Source organism: Lipophrys pholis, assembly GCF_963383615.2.
Source record: "Lipophrys pholis genome assembly, chromosome: 9".
In the NCBI taxonomy this organism is placed as follows: Eukaryota; Metazoa; Chordata; class Actinopteri; order Blenniiformes; family Blenniidae; genus Lipophrys; species Lipophrys pholis.
Genome location: NC_137639.1, coordinates 2364524 through 2381759, shown reverse-complemented (window position 1 = coordinate 2381759; position 17236 = coordinate 2364524). Strand labels below are relative to the sequence as shown.

General features: G+C 43.4%; 1 protein-coding gene across 2 annotated transcripts in view; it reads right to left on the bottom strand.

Annotated features, from left to right (window-relative positions):
• grik2 (glutamate receptor, ionotropic, kainate 2) overlaps nt 1–17236 on the bottom strand; it is a gene marked incomplete at both ends in the record, with an annotated part of 369944 nt that overhangs the window by 228460 nt on the left and 124248 nt on the right. For both annotated transcript variants that reach the window (XM_080472373.1, XM_080472374.1), the window contains one exon: nt 2475–2656. In XM_080472373.1, the coding sequence (XP_080328499.1) occupies nt 2475–2656 (182 nt within the window). The remainder of the gene's footprint in view (nt 1–2474; nt 2657–17236) is intronic.

The following is a 17236-nucleotide window of genomic DNA, read 5'->3' as shown; positions in this document are numbered from 1 at the left end:
TCAGAGTTCTTCCCCTTGTTTCTGCAGGATTTGGTGGGTTGGCTGACAGCTAATGAAGCGCTTACAGCCGCTAACTTATTGGTGTGTCATATAATGAGAACATCAGAGCAGGATACTTATGCCTTTCATTACTTCCCATTAGCAGGGTTCCTCTCTGACATTATTAATGAAAGGTGTCCTTGACCTTCCCCTGCAATCTACCATTCAGGCATTGATTAAAAACCCTGGGAGAGTGACAGAGTTCTGGGGCTGAATCATGTTGTCTTTAATATTTTATCATCCCACAAGCTGGAGAAATATGAAGGCTTGTTAATGGAGTTCCTCCACTCAAATAGAAAACGGCCATGCCCTGCACATTCAAAGTGAAAGTTAGACTTTCTGTGTAAAGCAATCCAGGAGCTCTTGTCAGCAGTGTGAGGTTTCCAGAAAACCAAGAGGAAAACTCTCTTTTCTAAAGGCTGCTGTTTGTTAGAGGCTGAAATTCTAAAGTATTATCAGTCACGAGCAGCCACAGACAATAATGACGACAGCACACAGCCGATTATAGCAGGGAATGAATGCTAATGCTAATGCTAACAGGGCCGATCACAAGTCTATTTTGTGATTAAAGGTACATTTGATAAAACAGACTATAAACTGTGGAAATTGAAAAAGGGGGCAAAACAATACCACAAAGTTCATTTTTGTGGCAGTCCTGTCAATGTGTGTTTACATCCTTTTAGGGCTCATTTACATGAAAATGGTTTCAAGTGAAAACATAAACCTTTTCTTACATTTTGGATGTCCGTCGATAAAACCACTGAAAACCAAACTTTTTTTAGGAGATGGGATTTTTCGCTTCATCGTCGTGAAGACGGGCACAAGCTATACTTTCTGAAACCAGTGAAGGCCCGTCTCCTGGTTGACGGTGGAAACGCTGCTACAGTGCAGGCACTCTACGGCCATGGTAAATCGTTTTTCCGCACAATCTCAAGTAGATAAACAATAACAGACCTGGTGGCCTCCAGAGTGACATGGCTCCCTGTCAATATTCTCCTGGACTTGCAAATCTTATTTTGACAGTCACTGTAATAACAATCCAACTTGATGGTCTATTCACGAGAATGTCCCGGTTCTCCCATTGTTAATGTTATCCATATTGTTCTGTGTTTCATGTGTGTGGCTTCAATACAAAAACAAACAACACCAACAACTAGTGGACCAACATGAAAACTACATTGGTTTTGGTTGCCATGGAGATGGATATTGTCCTTTCGACTTTTTGGAAACTAAAAGGCAAAAAAATTATGAGTTTCCGTTGGAAACATTTTGTAAACAAGGCTTTATTCTACTCTTTTTAAACTAATCATATTTCATTAATCCCCTTGGAAAAACTCCTTTTTCCATCTTTACCATAGCTTATTTCTAGGATGTGGTGTGCAGCCACGTTACGGCACTCCGCGAGCTGATGGAGGTCAAGGGTCATGCTAAGGGACCCAGAGTGGGAGTCGAACCTGCAAACTCACGATTCCACTTCCACAGCCTAACCTTCAGGCCACTGTTGCCCTTTTACACTAATTGTATGAAAAGCAGATTGACACTGACGAGTCCAAATTATACAACCAAGAGTCTTTCAAGTAACTGAGAAGTATTCAGGCATAGGATCATTCAATGGTGTAAATACAGTAGTGAGATTCTAAAGTCAATCCTGTCCAGTGACTGGAGCTCAGGTGTGATGTGTTCTGAAGATAAGTGGCAACTAACTAACTAACTAACTAACTAACTAAATAAATAAATAAATCAATAAATCAATAAATAAATCAATCAATCAATCACCTTGTTCATTTCTGGACCAAAAAGCTGTAACAATCCCGTCATTTCATTTATGCACTATTTTTCGGACAATAATTTGCACTTAGTTTGACGGCTCATGTGCGAAGAAGCAACTTAGATGTTTATACCAGTAAATTCCATCTGTGACCACTAGATGTCATAGTATGACCATAGAAAACTGCTACAGTACCACAGAAACAAACCTCCATTACTACTATATTTAAATGAGAGAACTATCCAGCAGAACTGAAACAAAGTATTTCAGAGTTCAGACTGTGAGAAGCTTGTGAGCGACTGGAGAAAAGCAGATGTTGAAAAGAAAGAAATCGAATTGCAGATGATTCTGGAACATCAGCTGATGATGAGGAGGATTATCAACACTACATCTGGACTACACCAGTGAGACTTATAGATTATCTATAGATATTCCTCTCTGTGTTGCACCTTTTGATTGATGCGATTTGACCTCTGGTGCAACATATAAAATGAACAAACAAAAATAAATGTGTCTTATCTATACGACCTACATGTTTTTGTTCCTCTTCAAGTGGAACTTATACTCTAGAAAATACGGTACTCAGTCTGGGCTGTGCTGCGTCGTAGACCTTGATGTGTAGAGTTTTGTGTCATCTGCATGTAGATATTAAAAGAAAGACATGAACCTGCTTCAGGATCCCAGCTGCCATCTCGTGGCCACAGTCGAAGATGATGTGAAACTCCTTCCCCCTCTTCATCTCCTTCAGTAGCGGCTTGGCGTCCTTGGTGTCTGCCGGCAGCTGTCGGATCTTTAAGCGGATGTTGTAGCGGGACGGCGCCTTTATAAGTTCCTGCAAGCGAATCAGACCTGCCGGGGGAAAAAACACAAAGAAAACAAATATATTTTAATGATTTATTTTGCCTTAGGAGTCATTTGCTTTCGGAAAAATGAGCCAAGTAGCAAACGGTGCCAGCCAGGCTCCCAGGAGAGCAATCCATTTCCTAAAAGGAAGTTTCAGATATATGCATCTTTCCACAGTAATTGAGGCAACAACTACTCCTGATTCATTCTGCAGCGCTGGTTACAATTAGAGTGAGGTAACGAAAGCTGCGGGGATATAATTCTGTCCTCACTTCATTTCTAATGAAATCCATTCCTCCCTCCAACCTCCTGCACGGTTTCCAATACTGGGAACTGTGTTTGAGCCGGCAGAGCTGCAGAAACAGAGAGACAGGCTGCGACCCCACAAAGCTCCTCCAGAACTCTCCAGAACAAAGACCGAAGTGAAAGCTGCACATGACCTGGAGTCCTTCATCATTCAGCACAGTGGACCGGGACGGTGAGCTGTGGACCGGGGCGGTGAGCTGTGGACCGGGGAGGTGAGCTGTGGACCGGGGAGGTGAGCTGTGGACCGGGGAGGTGAGCTGTGGACCGGGACGGTGAGCTGTGGACCGGGGAGGTGAGCTGTGGACCAGAGCTGTGGACCGGGACGGTGAGCTGTGGACCAGAGCTGTGGACCGGGGCGGTGAGCTGTGGACCGGGACGGTGAGCTGTGGACCAGAGCTGTGGACCGGGGCGGTGAGCTGTGCTCCTGAACCGGACACTCGCTCGCCTCGTCAGACACGTATGAAGGAAGTCATCCCTGCTCGTGTGCGTCCTAATTCTGAACCAATCCTCTTCTACTGTGATGGTCACTAAGTTTCTCAGGAACTCCTACATTCGTGTCTGAGTGTTTTTCATCTTCAAAGTTTTACTGACATTACTGACATGGAGCTCCCCAGGCACACCCCCACGCAGCAGCCAATCCTCGCCCAGGTTCCACCTCTTAGGCTCCCTTGTTCAAGCCTCGTTCATACCAGCTGTGTTGTTCCCCGCCTCCGCCCCGCCTCCACCTGGTCTCACATCTACGCCACCATCAATGCTCATCATCCAGTCTGTATTCAGACCTTCCCTGAACTAGAGATAGAATCCCTTCCACATTCTGTCTGTCATCCTCCTCTTCTCTGCCCTCCACTCAACCAGTTAGCAGAAAGCCGCCACCTCTGACTCTGGTTCTGCGGAGGTTTCCTCCTGCTCCAGGGAGTTTTTACTTTCCACAGTCGCTCAAGTGGTTCCGTTGGTTTTCTCCCTGTTTAAAAAACAGCCAGAAACGACCGTGCCGTTCCGGTGGCACATAGCTAACGTCAATGTAAACTCACCTCAGGCCTCATCCTTGCCTCCACCAGTGTCCAGACTCCGGGGGGAAGCCTAATCCCAGATCAGCGTGTTCATGCATTCATAACTTTATTCACAGTCTTCCGTCGGGGTCTGAGCGCCAAATAACCTTCTTAAGTCAATAAAGCTCTTCTAATGCAAACCCATGTTTGATTCTTTACAGGGCTGAAACAACTCATGAACACATCCAAAGGTGGGAGAGTATTGTTTGGTTTCTGTGCTCCCGAGTTAACCCTTCATACTCTTCACTTCTAATCTCTTCACAGAGGAGCAGGTCACCAGGAAATCACTCACAGTATCAAAATACATTAAATAATGAATGATTTCCTTTGCAAAACATTATTATCATGTCCTTCTGCGGAGAAAACATGAAACCAAAATAGCCGATTCAAAGCAGTGTCACATAATTCGATGTCTCGTCCATCTAAAGATTCTGACCAACATTAGTAGCACCAACCGGAAAGTATAAAAATGTGTTGCTGTTTTTTATTTCCAGGTTACTTTATGAAAACTACTCGTTTCAGAATAGGAGGGTATTTTTACTGCTGTCAAATGTCATAATGGGTCCTTTTTGACGAGCACAGTATGGAATAGTGAGAAATCCACACAGACCACCACAAACTGTGCTTTGAAAATCACATAAACACGGTCCTGCAGTTCTTTTCTCTTTCTTGAAAAAACCTTTTATAGAGTATTTATTGAAACACATTTAGACTATAATACATTTCAACCCAGGCTGAGCCTTTTAGACTTTAAAGTCAGCGTGTATGAAACATTTTATGTGCCATTTATACATAATAAGATTGGCTACATTGAGAAAACTACACAAACCTAACTTTTTTAATAACCAAAATGATCCACATAAATTAAATACAATTATTAGATGCAATGTATAAGAATAATAGTGATAGTAATAATAATAATAATAATAATAATAAATATCCATCTTCTATCTATTCTTTTCAGGGTCGCAGGGCACTGGAGCCGATCCCAGCCTACTGGGAGGGCAGGGTTCACCCTGGACAGGTCGCCAGTCAGCCACAGTAATAATAATATACCTGAATAATGTAATTAAAAATGACTGAAAGATTTATTTTAGACTGATCTTTTCAGGTAGTGACTGAATTTGATCAAATTTGTTGTTTTCACTTTTACATGCTAACTAGTGATATCAATACACTTAGACAGGAACGAGGTGAGGGCCACAACAATCTGATTGTAAAACAATTATGAGAATTGGAGCTACTTATTTAGCATAAAGACAATAGCTGTAAAATCAAATGCATTCAGTTTTATGTCTGTCATACATTTTCAGTTCTAAAATCATTTCTGATTATACATTATAAGTTGTGAAATTCAAAAGACAAGGAACAAACGTGCAAATAAAAAAATTTCTCACCACAAATAATGAATGTGGTCACACTGACATCACCGTACTGTGTCGTTACACAGACCGGCTGCAGCCTCCAGAGGCCTGGACTACCAACCCTGATCAACATAGCCAGGATCTCTGTTTCCTGCTTGACTGATCCAGACAGGCGCGATCCTGATCACCGTTACTACGAAGTAGCTGATCGAGTTGATCAGCTACTTCCCACCGACGTATGAGCGTTCACATGAAAAGGGGCGGAGTTTGCAGCGTCTGACCAATCACACACAGGGAAACTCTGCTGAGCAGTTTACAGATTACTGAAGGAGCAGTTATTCTCTGAGATTATGAAGAATTAAAACTCATCCAGCAGCTAAAAGCAACACTGCTGCTGCAGCCAAAACCAGAACCTTCCTGACTTGTTAATGCTGACTTGGTGAGATTATAATTAGATTTTAATCAATCGGACAATATGAACAGATAGGTCTGTGATCAATCAATTTCACTTTATTACAGCAGAAATGTTTCGGGCTGAACTTCCTCACGGCTCTTCTTTTAGTTAAAGTTTTACATCAGATTGTTTTGAGGCTGAGTTTCTCTTGTGTTTTGTGTTGGAATATTAAATAACCTGCCATCATGATAAAAAAAAATAAAAATACATAAAATAAATATGAATATTTCCACTGATTTGTGTTAAAGATGCATTTTCAGTATGATTACACATTTTTGACATTTTATTCTGTAAAAATTGCAGAACAGAGTATATATAATATACGTAATATATATAATACAGTATTTCACAATCAAATCCAGGGCAGAAATCCCGGGTGAGCCAGTGGAGAGCTGTGCCTCATATCTGACTGGGCGATCCAATACAAGCTGGGTCACATGACGCTGCCCGGTTCTGTTCCTCAGTGAAGCCCAGAGCAAAGACCCCAGGTGAGGCAGGCAGTACTCTGCCTCACCTCAAGGGGGCGAATGTGAACTGACTGTTTAAAGTATGTGATAACTAAACTTTTGGTCTAAAATACTTTTTTTTTCTTATCATTTTGATAGACAACCTTTATGAAAATTGATTAAAGCACCAGAATTTAAAGTTTGAAAAATAACTTTAATTTTTACTGAAGGTCAAAATTTAATTTGTGCTGCACGCCTCTCTATACTTTAATTTGTTTAGAGTAAATATGGATTGCTTAGACAAGAAGGCTGCTCTATCCATTTCTATAAAATAAACTTTCTTTGTAGGACCAATGTGTTCCTGTGTTTATGTTTATGTTGGTGTTGGTGTAAGTGTCATTGAAGGAGGACTGCTGATATGAAGCATTACCAGTTGGTGCTGTTGGACGAACAGTGAAATAAGAGGCTCCTCTCAGTTCTTACAATTGTAAATCTGACTCCAGAGGAGTCACTGCCTCACCAGCCGTGAACCTCACCGCACGTCACTTCTCAGGTGTGATCATTAACCTCATTATCATAGATCAACCCTCGTGGAGCGAAACAGACCTGGAACAAGTCAAGAAGAAAAACATCCTTCAAAGCCTCAGTGACCAGGATTTATTCTATTAAGTCAAAAAGATCGCTCTAAATTAATATCCCCTCTCTGCTGCAGCTCAGCGCTGAACCTGCGCACCAATCACCATCGTTTAAGGATTGGCAGGTCATTTTCCAAGAGATCTGATTTGTCAGGAGGCGGAGCTCTGACTGCTTATCCAGAACTTATCCTGCTCTGGAGCTGGTTAGACTTTCAGAGTCAGTTACCATGGTGATTTATCCTGGAGCGAGAGGCGTAGTAATCCTTGGAGTTATCTCAATAAGAGAAAATCCAACGTCGTAGTACAGGCGTCTGGTGTGTGTGTGTGTGTGTGTGTGTGTGTGTGTGTGTGTGTGTGTGTGTGTGTGTGTGTGTGTGTGTGTGTGTGTGTGTGTGTGTGTGTGTCACAGCCCAGCATCCCCAGCTGTTTGGCCTGTGGCATTATTTGTTTACTTCCTGCTTCCAGATGAGTGTGCGGCGCAGTGGGAAACCAGCCCGCAGTCTGCTGAAGCCTGGGCGGCCGCTCGCTGCTTTTTATTGAATCAAACACTCTGTCGCACACTGATGATGATATCCCCAGAGCGCTGACCTGTGAGACACTGGCACTGTTCCATTTAAGCGTCACATGACAAAGTGACTCTTCTGCTGTGGGTCACAACATCTCAGCTGGCCACAGAGACACGCTGCCGAGTATTAATGTACACAAAGTGGGCTTCAGAGGTCTGCTGTAGTGTCACACTGCGATCTCTGTGCACAAATATGTGCACACATGTTAAAAACAAAAGCCAATGTGAGGCACCGCTTCAGGAGAGCAAGACCAAATAAATTCTTAAGCAGTTTCTAAAATACCGAAGATTATTTCATTATTGCGTGGACAATAAACATTGAAAAATCATCATTATTGCAATATAAACATGCAACATACAGATCACTAAAATTCCAATTTATGTTTCCATGTACTGTGCATTTATGCAAATTTAAAATATTGGAATTTTACATGGGAAGGAAAATGTAATTCGCAAACATGTTGGGATTAACTAAGTTGACTAATAAAATGTTTTAATAAATTAAAAGCCATATTTTAATGGCTGGTTTTAAGAAATCCAAGGTCAACAAACTGAATCCCTTCAAATAATCATTATTATCTATATCCAACATTTCCCAAATCGCCCGGGCCGGAAAACCAGCCCAGTCCGCCACTGTTTACACTGACAGTAGATCAAGGATGTCCATCACATGATTCACCGCACCAAGTTGGATCCTTTTCCCCCAAAGAAGCAGATTTCTAATTTCCAATGTATAAAGGATTTTGATTTGAGTCTTCTTTCTGTATAGTTTGGTGTGTTTATGTCTGTTAGAACTTTACCTTCCATCTTCTGTCAGCTGGAAATGGGTTGAGCTCCAGTTGAATGTTACTTTGATGAAACTTGTTTGAAGATGGATGAATTAACTGACATTGACAATAACTATCCTGGATTCAGTTCACATCACTCAGGCTGTGAGTTGGGGACTGGACCACAGGAACATTGGAGCGGCACATTTTGGGTCGTCAAATTTGTTCAGGCTCTCGTCAGCAGTGTCTAATTTACTTTATGTGGCAGATGGACAGACAGAGACATGGGCAGATGGACCTGTGCTCGTCCAGTCAGTCTCTGCTGACTTTCACAAACTGATGAAGTAATATGATTAAAGGTCAACAGGTTTGAAAAATGCACAGGATCTACGGTGATCTAACTGTACATTGCCTTTTTACTAAACTACAATCATGTGAATGAAAGAGACAATCTGGTGTGTGTGTGTGTGCGTGTGTGCGTGTGTGCGTGTGTGCGTGTGTGCGTGTGTGCGTGTGTGTGTGTGTGTGCGTGTGTGTGTGTGTGCGTGTGTGTGTGTGTGTGTGTGTGCGTGTGTGTGTGCTGTTTGACTGGAGTCCAATCCGGTGTGAGCGCTTGATGTTGCGTGAGCTGTCTGAGGAGAGAAACAGCTTCCGCCACTGCAGCAGCAATCTCGGTTTTACGGTTAGTTAGTTAACATCGATAAAAGCAGCCTGACACGTCTGACTGCTGCACTTGCTCCTCATAAACACGTGTCGGAGGACCACTGCAGCTCAGATGTCTCTCCTTCCAGCTCTGCATGGCTGACTCTCCCTTCATACCTCTCTGAAATGTGGCGGCCAGCCGTCGGGGAATCTGCTCCGGGGAGAAAAACTCTGGTGTGGGAGGAAAAGAGGGGTGTCAGCGCTGATCAGTATTGACAGTGTTTAATGCGCAGCGACTACTCCAGGATCCATATTTAACTCTGCATGAATATTTCATCCCCTCTAAGCGTTTATTACGGGGCCGTCTGGGAGTCTCCTGAGCGTTAAACAGATCGCCTGCCTGTAATAAATATCCCTACCGGAGGGGGGGCGGCCCCTCAAGCGTTCCCCTCCCCAGACTCCCCTTCCAGTGCGTCGCCACGACAAGGAAGACGAGTTCCTTTTACAGAGGTGCTCAATCATCATTGGCCACGGAGACGGGAAAGTGATTTCCCCCAGACAGGCTGATCGGCAGTGCTGCATGATGGGAGTAACGGCTGATGAGTCACTGAGCGGCAGACTCTCGGGGTCAAGGTTAATGTGACCCCTGTTACATGGGCAGGCTTATTTATGTTCAATTAAATGCAGGGAACATGTTGGAGAAAGATTACAGCAGGCCGGCGGTCAAAGGTTCCAAGCAGTTGTTCGGGAATGTGGCGGCAGAACAGGAACGCTTTCTTTTTATAGCGATAAATACACCTACCAGCGAATGTAGGCCAGGCACAGGAGTAAAAATTGTCTTTCTTATCCAGGAGATCAACCAGCTCTAAATCATTTTGGCTGGAATGAAACTGAAAACATGGACCACCATTATATTTTTCTGAAATTAAGTCCTCCCGTCATGCATGCAGGGCAGAACAAGCTCAGACGCAAAATCAGTTCAATGTAATTTATTCGTTTGAAAATGGGAGCAAACATTCTTAAGGGACTATATGTATTCCTGACACAAATCACTTCCATGTTATCAAAGGTGGCCCATAAATAAAAGTGGGCTCAGGGGAGGAGGAAGCTTCTCTTCATAGACCCACTCTTACTTCTTTAACAGAGTCAGCAGCTGCAGTTTGTACGCTTGTTTATAAACTGTTGATCTCAAACTCACTTAGGTTCAGGGGCCAAATCCAGCCCAGTTTGAATGGGAAGAAAACACTCAGCGAGCAGACACCTGTCTGCACAGAGCGTCCCACTAATACATTAAAATGGTTCCATCTGATAGAATGCATAGTTTAAGTCATAACCATCCACAAGTTTTTAAATGATCCCGTTAATCCACCGACCGACCGACCGACCGGACAGACGAACGGACAAACTGCAATGAAAACATAGAACCAAATGAGCCAAATCAGTAACATAACTGGATAATAACATTTAAATTCAACATTTCCCTCTTTTTCAGTGCAAATACGTCCATGTATACTCTGGTGAACTGGAGAACACGTGCACCCTCCCTTCACCCACATATTTATGATGCTTATTCAAAAAATAAAGTATAAAAATGCAAATAGTATTACTGTAGTTTATTGTAGGATTTGAACAGAAAAACATGGCATTTTTTATTACAGGAATAAAACCTGAATGTTACAGTATAGATGACTATATTTTGCAATGTGATTAGTAATGTGGTTTGAATGAGATGTCATGAGGCATTTTTGTTTTGAAATGACTTATTGGGGTAACAATGGTTAAATCTTAGGACCCACAAAAACCCAAATTAATATCAATATTTTGACTAATCTGACAGATTGAAAAATCATCATCGTCTTCCAAAGTCTGTTGGAAATCATTTAAAAAAGAATAAAGATTTGTGTATTTTTCATTTTAAAAAATTCCATGTTGTTATTAATCAAATTTGGCATTTAGAGAGTTAAAGTCTAGTACAGTTTTGTAAAGGGCTGAAGTTTTTAAGAGAAGAGAAAAAACGTTTTTTCAGAAGAGGACATTTTATGTCAATACTGACTTCAGAGGCTGTTGAATTTAACGTATGTGCTAAAAATAGACCAGCTAACGTTAAAATGTGAATTCATGTATTTGTTTGACCTCAGAACAAAAGTGGGATTCCTTCCAGTAGGTGACTAATCAAACCAACTGTCCTGTGATTGGCTGTTGTTCTCCTGCACAGCCAATCAGATACTTCTAAATAACAATTATGATGAGATCATAGCTGACATTTTAGAAATAAAATGTAGATACTGAAGGTTAAATGTGTTTAATATGTATATGTAAATATGTCAATACACTTAAATTATTTGTTGTGATTTTGATGTTTCTCATTGTTATATTTGAAAGTACATAAGTAGTGTCTTTATCTTTACTGTTTGTTTATGTATGTTGACCTAAATGCCCAAAACACATTTCTGGTGCGTTGAACATTCTGGTCAATACAGATCTACCAGTTTATTCATCTTTTAGCTCTTTGAATGTTTCCAAACAGCTTTGACGAATTCGGTTAAAGATCTGCATCTACATTTTCTCAATGGTTGAAATAAAATCACTAATTTTGGCGACTAAATAAATGTTTGGGTACATGTGTGGATTATTTGTAATACTGGAGGTGAAGTGATCCTCCAATGAGACAACGGTCCCAGCAGTGGCCCTCAGCTGAGACCTGATGTAAAAGAAGCAAAAAATCTAAAAAGCATCTCTTTGTTTAGTGGGAGGAACATGAAGAATCCAGAAAACAAGGCAACAAGCAGAACATGTAACATCTGACTATAAAAATCCAATTTATTACATATAAAGTATAAAGTATTCAGTGAGGACTCACACTCTTTCTTGTTCTGTGTTGCAAAACATTAAGTTATTTACTAGGAACAGTGTTGCCACAGTACCTTGAAAAAGTAATCGGATTACTATACTATATAATCATACTATAGAATACAAGTAACTTTTTGGTTACTTTCAGCACCTGCAGACCACACCGCCTAGTGTCTCAACATGAAAAAGGAAACCAGTTTTCAGTGGCGGCTGGCAGGACTGTACTACTTGTACTTGTATTTTTTGTCGTCTCTGACTTGTCTTGGACTCTTTGGTATTTGACTCGGACTAGTCTCGGACTCGGCCATTGGGCTCGCAAAATATTTTCTTATATACAAACTGAAAGGCAGTATTGTTTTTACTGCAAAACCCCAGATTAACTGGACAGTGTCAGGCAGCCAGACGTCATTTGGACGTCAGTCGAAAAAACAGCGCACAGCTTTCTGAAAGCTGTCTAACTTATGTGTCCAGTAGAACCTCTTACTAGGAACCCCCTAAGAACAGATAAATAGTTGAGCACAGAGAGGTTTTAACTGTTAACGTAACTTAATGAGGGACAGCCTCCAGCAGGGGGCGCTGCTAAGAAGTTCACTTCAGTCAAACATGAGGCCCGTGGACCAAAACCGTCCGCAAAAAGATCCAATCCAGACCCCAGGAAACCACCAAGCAAGGTGGTTGTATAGGATTTGTTGTGTATAACAATAAAGCAGCTTTGCAGACAAGAAACTTGTCCAGTTGGACATTACAATAGTATCGCACAGTGACTTGGAGAAGTAACTTTAATCTGATTACTGGTTGGAAATAGTAACGCATTAGATTATTCGTTACTGAAAAAAGTGGTCATATGAGAGTAACGCGTGATTAATTAACACGTTACCGGCATCACTGACTAGGACAGCATTTAGAAAGAAACTTGTGACTTAGGGCTGCAATCTACCATCTGACAGATGGATAGTTAATCAACCTCAGCTATCCACACACACAATCCTATTATTGTGTTTGCGATTGCTCATGTAATGCTGCGTTGGATGGAGTAATCCCTCATCGTTTCTCACACTACAGGTACATATGGTGCACACAGCACTCCACTTTTAATGACCAGCAGCCACGGTATCTCCACGAGTGCATGAAGCTGTGAGACATGCCACATTCATTAATCCGCTGTAGCGTGGATTCTGGCAGCGACAGTGTTGTCTTCACACCTTGTCAGCACTCCATGCAGATGTTGTTTTCATCAGAGCACTGTCACCGTAAACATCGAAAGGCAGCTAAAAGGCAAATGGAAGGCAAATATGCACGTCACATTCTCTATTTAAAGATCTTGTCAGGGGAACAGAGTGAGACCGATAAGAAATATCAGATTATATAGAAGGACTTTATGCGGCCATAAAGTCACACCTGTACAGTGACCAGATTTGGTAACGACTACATTTCTTCCAGTAAACTTAAAACTATATATGAGTTATATAAAGGGCACAATGAGTTTCGCTTTAGCATTTGCATGATTTAAAAAAAATGGTGAGAATTGTGAAAATACTTCTGTGTCACACTTCTCATCATAAATATTGTGCTTTTGGTAGTTGAAATGCTGCAATAGGTACAGTATGCATATTTTCAACCATGCATCAAACCAACAAAAAAGTTGTTTTATTGTTCTTTAACAAACACTGTATTGTACTAAGCAGTGTGTAGAATGTTGAAAAGTAGAGACATTTTCAACATTTAAGAAACATGTTTGAATTGGTCAAACTTTCTTTCAATTAAAAGGTTGTTGTCATGGCCACTCCTCAGAGGCCTCATAGGGGCGGTTGGGCTTTTCCTCTCCTGTCTCTCCTCCCCTTTTTTTCCAGGCTGTTTGAGGGAGTGGAGATGCTGGGAGGTTAATGACCTGATTCGGGACAGCTGGGACGACCGGGTGGAGCTCGTCTTCTCTTAATCATCAGCACTACTTAAACGGGTGCTCGACTCCATTCGATGCTGGATCCTAAACCCTCTCAGAGCTCGTCTTGCGGCGTATGTGTATGCTCAGTTTGTTTGCTGCTAGACTGCACCATTCTGCCTCCCTGTCTCGACCATCTATCACCGGAGCCTGGTGGAAACTCAAGCTCTGAAACCCGCTCCGGCTATTCCTCTTGGAGCAGGGGTGTCAAACTCAGATCCTCGTGGGCCGCAGCCCTGCACGTTTTCAATGTCTCCCTCCCCGAATGTCCTGATGGTTCATCAGCACAAAGCCAGATAACGAGCTGCTCATTGCAATCAGCTGTGTTGAAGCTGGGAGACATGCAAAACGTGCAGGGCTGCGGCCCTTGAGGCCTGGAGTTCGACACGTGTCTTGGAGGAACATCAACCTTGTTCTTGGACAACAAACTTAAGACTTTCACTTTCAGTTTAATTCCTTTTCAACTCCCTTTTTTATAATAAACTCTCAGTAGAGTAACTGATTGTCTCCTGCTGGTTTATCTGCGCCTGAGCCTCCGAAGTCACACCATAACAGTTGTATATTTATGTTGTGTTTTTTTTCATGATTCTATAAGGAAATTCAAGTAAAAAGGATCAAGGTCACATTTTCTTATTTCCAAGTACGTCAATGAGTGCTCTATAAATAGTTAAGCAGCACATGTGTCGCCTACATTTAACATTGATCTTCTATCAAAGCCTATAACTCTTGTCAAAGGTCAAAGAAAAGTTTGGAATGCGTTCTCTGATGTCTGTCAACACCATATAGTGGCAAACATAATATCCAAATACATAAAGCAGGAGCCTTCGAAACAAAAGCTATAAATACTTTCCCAGGTGTTCTCTATAAAGTGTCATATGATTTTTCTTTTCCCCCCCAGAACCCAGAAAAACTGCTCATGTTGTTCCACAAATGATGCAAATCTGCAATTTCTCAACCCAAAAAATGTTCTGTGCCGCAATGGTATCATCACAGTTTATTTTCTTTGCAAATACCTTTTAAACTATTAAAATTTGGGAAATGCAGTTCATGTTATTATGCATTTTTCCGTGTACTAAGAATCTGAGTAAATTACAAGATGTGATGTTCTGTGTTTCCTGTGTGTTGCTTCTCTCCTCCCTCTCTCCCCTTCTCTTCGTGACGCTCTCTCCCTGAACAACTACACACACCTGCGGCGGATCTTAATCGGTGTGATTCTTAATCCGGCGTCTGCTCGCAGGATTATTGTCGATCGTAATGAGTGGTCCCAGAGTTGCCTCCCGTTCCCGTTAGTCTCTGACGCTTGCTGCGTTGCGTGCGCTCCAGTTTTTGTTTTCCAGCCGAATTCCGGCTCGCTTTGTGTTTTTGCAGAGAAATAAACTGTTCACCTTACCTCCGATATTTCGTCTCTGCTTTTGGGTCCCTTGATTCAACATCGCAGAATAATCCGGCCAAAAGAAAATGGATCCCGCGGAGTTTGAGCAGATGCGATCTGCTCTACAAATACAGGGCGCAAGGGTTGGGCAACACGAACAAGCGCTGCAGGGTGTCGCCGATGTAGTTCGGGAGTTGGCATCCTCAGTCGACTGGCTCACGACGCGGGTGGAACAAGTCTGTCCTCAGCGTCTGGACACCTACGCCGTTGGTTCCGATGATGCCGCAGCAGCACCCGCCGCTGCACCTGTCACCACTGCTGATGTCTCCGCTATCGCGGCTTCTCATGCTGCGCAGTCCCGTCAGTTCCACGAGCCATTCATTCCTACTCCCGCCAGGTACTCAGGTGATCTAGAGGCATGCAGTCAGTTTATTCACCAGTGTTACTTAGTTTTTCAGCAGCCGCCGCTCACTTATTTTTCTGATGGATCCAGGTTAGCCTTTTTGATGAGCTTATTGGAGGGTAAAGCTTCGGCTTGGGCAGCAGTCCTGGTTAACTCCGGTTCCACTGTGTGCAGCACACTGGACTCTTTTGTTTCTGAGATGAGAAGAGTTTTTGATCAACCCGTTCGTGGTAGGGACGCTGGTAAGCAACTCCTCTCTGCGGCAGGGCGCCTCCTCAGTCTTTGAATTTGCTATTGATTTTCACATTTTTGCAGCAGAGTGCAGTTGGGGTCCTCAAGCCCTACAAACAGTGTTTATGCAGGGACTAAATGAGGACCTTAAGGACAAACTTGCAGCCCGTGATGAAACAGGTAGTCTGGAGGAGTTAATTTCTCTTGCCATCAGATAAGACAATAGGCTCAGAGAGAGACACAGGGAGAGGTTAGCCAGGAGAGCCCCCCCGCAGCACCTTGGCCCCGACCATCTCCTCCTCCAGTCCCGTCTCAGCAGATGCTTTCCTCAGTGGGTCCTACTGACCCTACACGTGGAGCTGCTTTTCTATTTATTTCCCCGGCTCTTAGGACACAAGTTCTACAGTGGGGGCATGATTCCAAGCTAGCCTGCCACTCTGGGTTCCACCGTACTCTGGCCCTCCTGCGTCAGCGATTCTGGTGGCCCTCCATCTCAGCTGATACCAGACCCTATGTTGCTGCCTGCTCGGTCTGCGTCCGAAGTAAGGCCAGTCACAAGGCTCCAGCAGGTCACCTCCGCCCCCTACCGGTCCCGCATCGCCCTTTGTCCCATTTGTTGATTTTGTGACCGGACTCACTCCGTCAGAGGGTATCAAGGTGATCCTCACAATTGTGGACAGATTCTCCACTTTGTCTGCACACTTTGTCCCCCTGCCTAAACTACCCTCGGCTCTGGAAACTACTTCTCCCCTGACTCACCATGTTTTTTGCCTCCATGGTATCCCACAGGATATAGTCTCTGACCGTGGTCCCCAGTTTTCATCCCGTGTCGGGAAAGTGTTCTGTTTGACTCTGGGTGTCTCTGCAAGTTTGTCCTCAGGATACCATCCACAAACTAATGGTCAGACAGAGCGAACAAATCAGGACTTGGAATCGACCATCCGCTGTGTCACCGCTCCGCACACAGACTCCTGGTCCTCTAATCTCCCCTGGGTTGAAGATGCCCACAGCTCTCTAGTCTGCTCCTCCACAGAGATGTCCCCTTTTATGGTGGATCCTGGTTTCAAACCTCCCCTCTTCCCCGAACAAAATTTACACAGTGCTGTCCCCTCTGTCCAAGATCACTTGGCTCGTGTACGCAGAGTGTGGCATGAGGCTCGCGCAGCACTTCTTCGCTCCTCAGCCCGGAATCAAAGGTTGGCAGCAGACACAGATCCGACGCACCAAATTACCAACCGGGTCAAAGGGTGTGGCTTTCCACCAAGGACCTTCCCCTTCAGGTTGAGTCATGAAAATTAGCCCCCAGGTTCATAGGGCCCTATGAAATATAGATTATAAACCCATGTGCGATCAGATTGACGATCCCTGCCTCTCTCAAAGTACACCCTACTTTTCATGTGTCCCTACTTAAGCCTCTCTACACGAGTCGACTGAGCTCTCCTTCCGATCCCCCTTCTCCCCTCCGGGTCGTCGATGACCACCCCGCATTCAGTCCGTCGCCTCCTGGATGTTCGTCGTCGTGGACGTGGTCGTGGACGTGGTCGTGGACGTGAATGTTCTGTG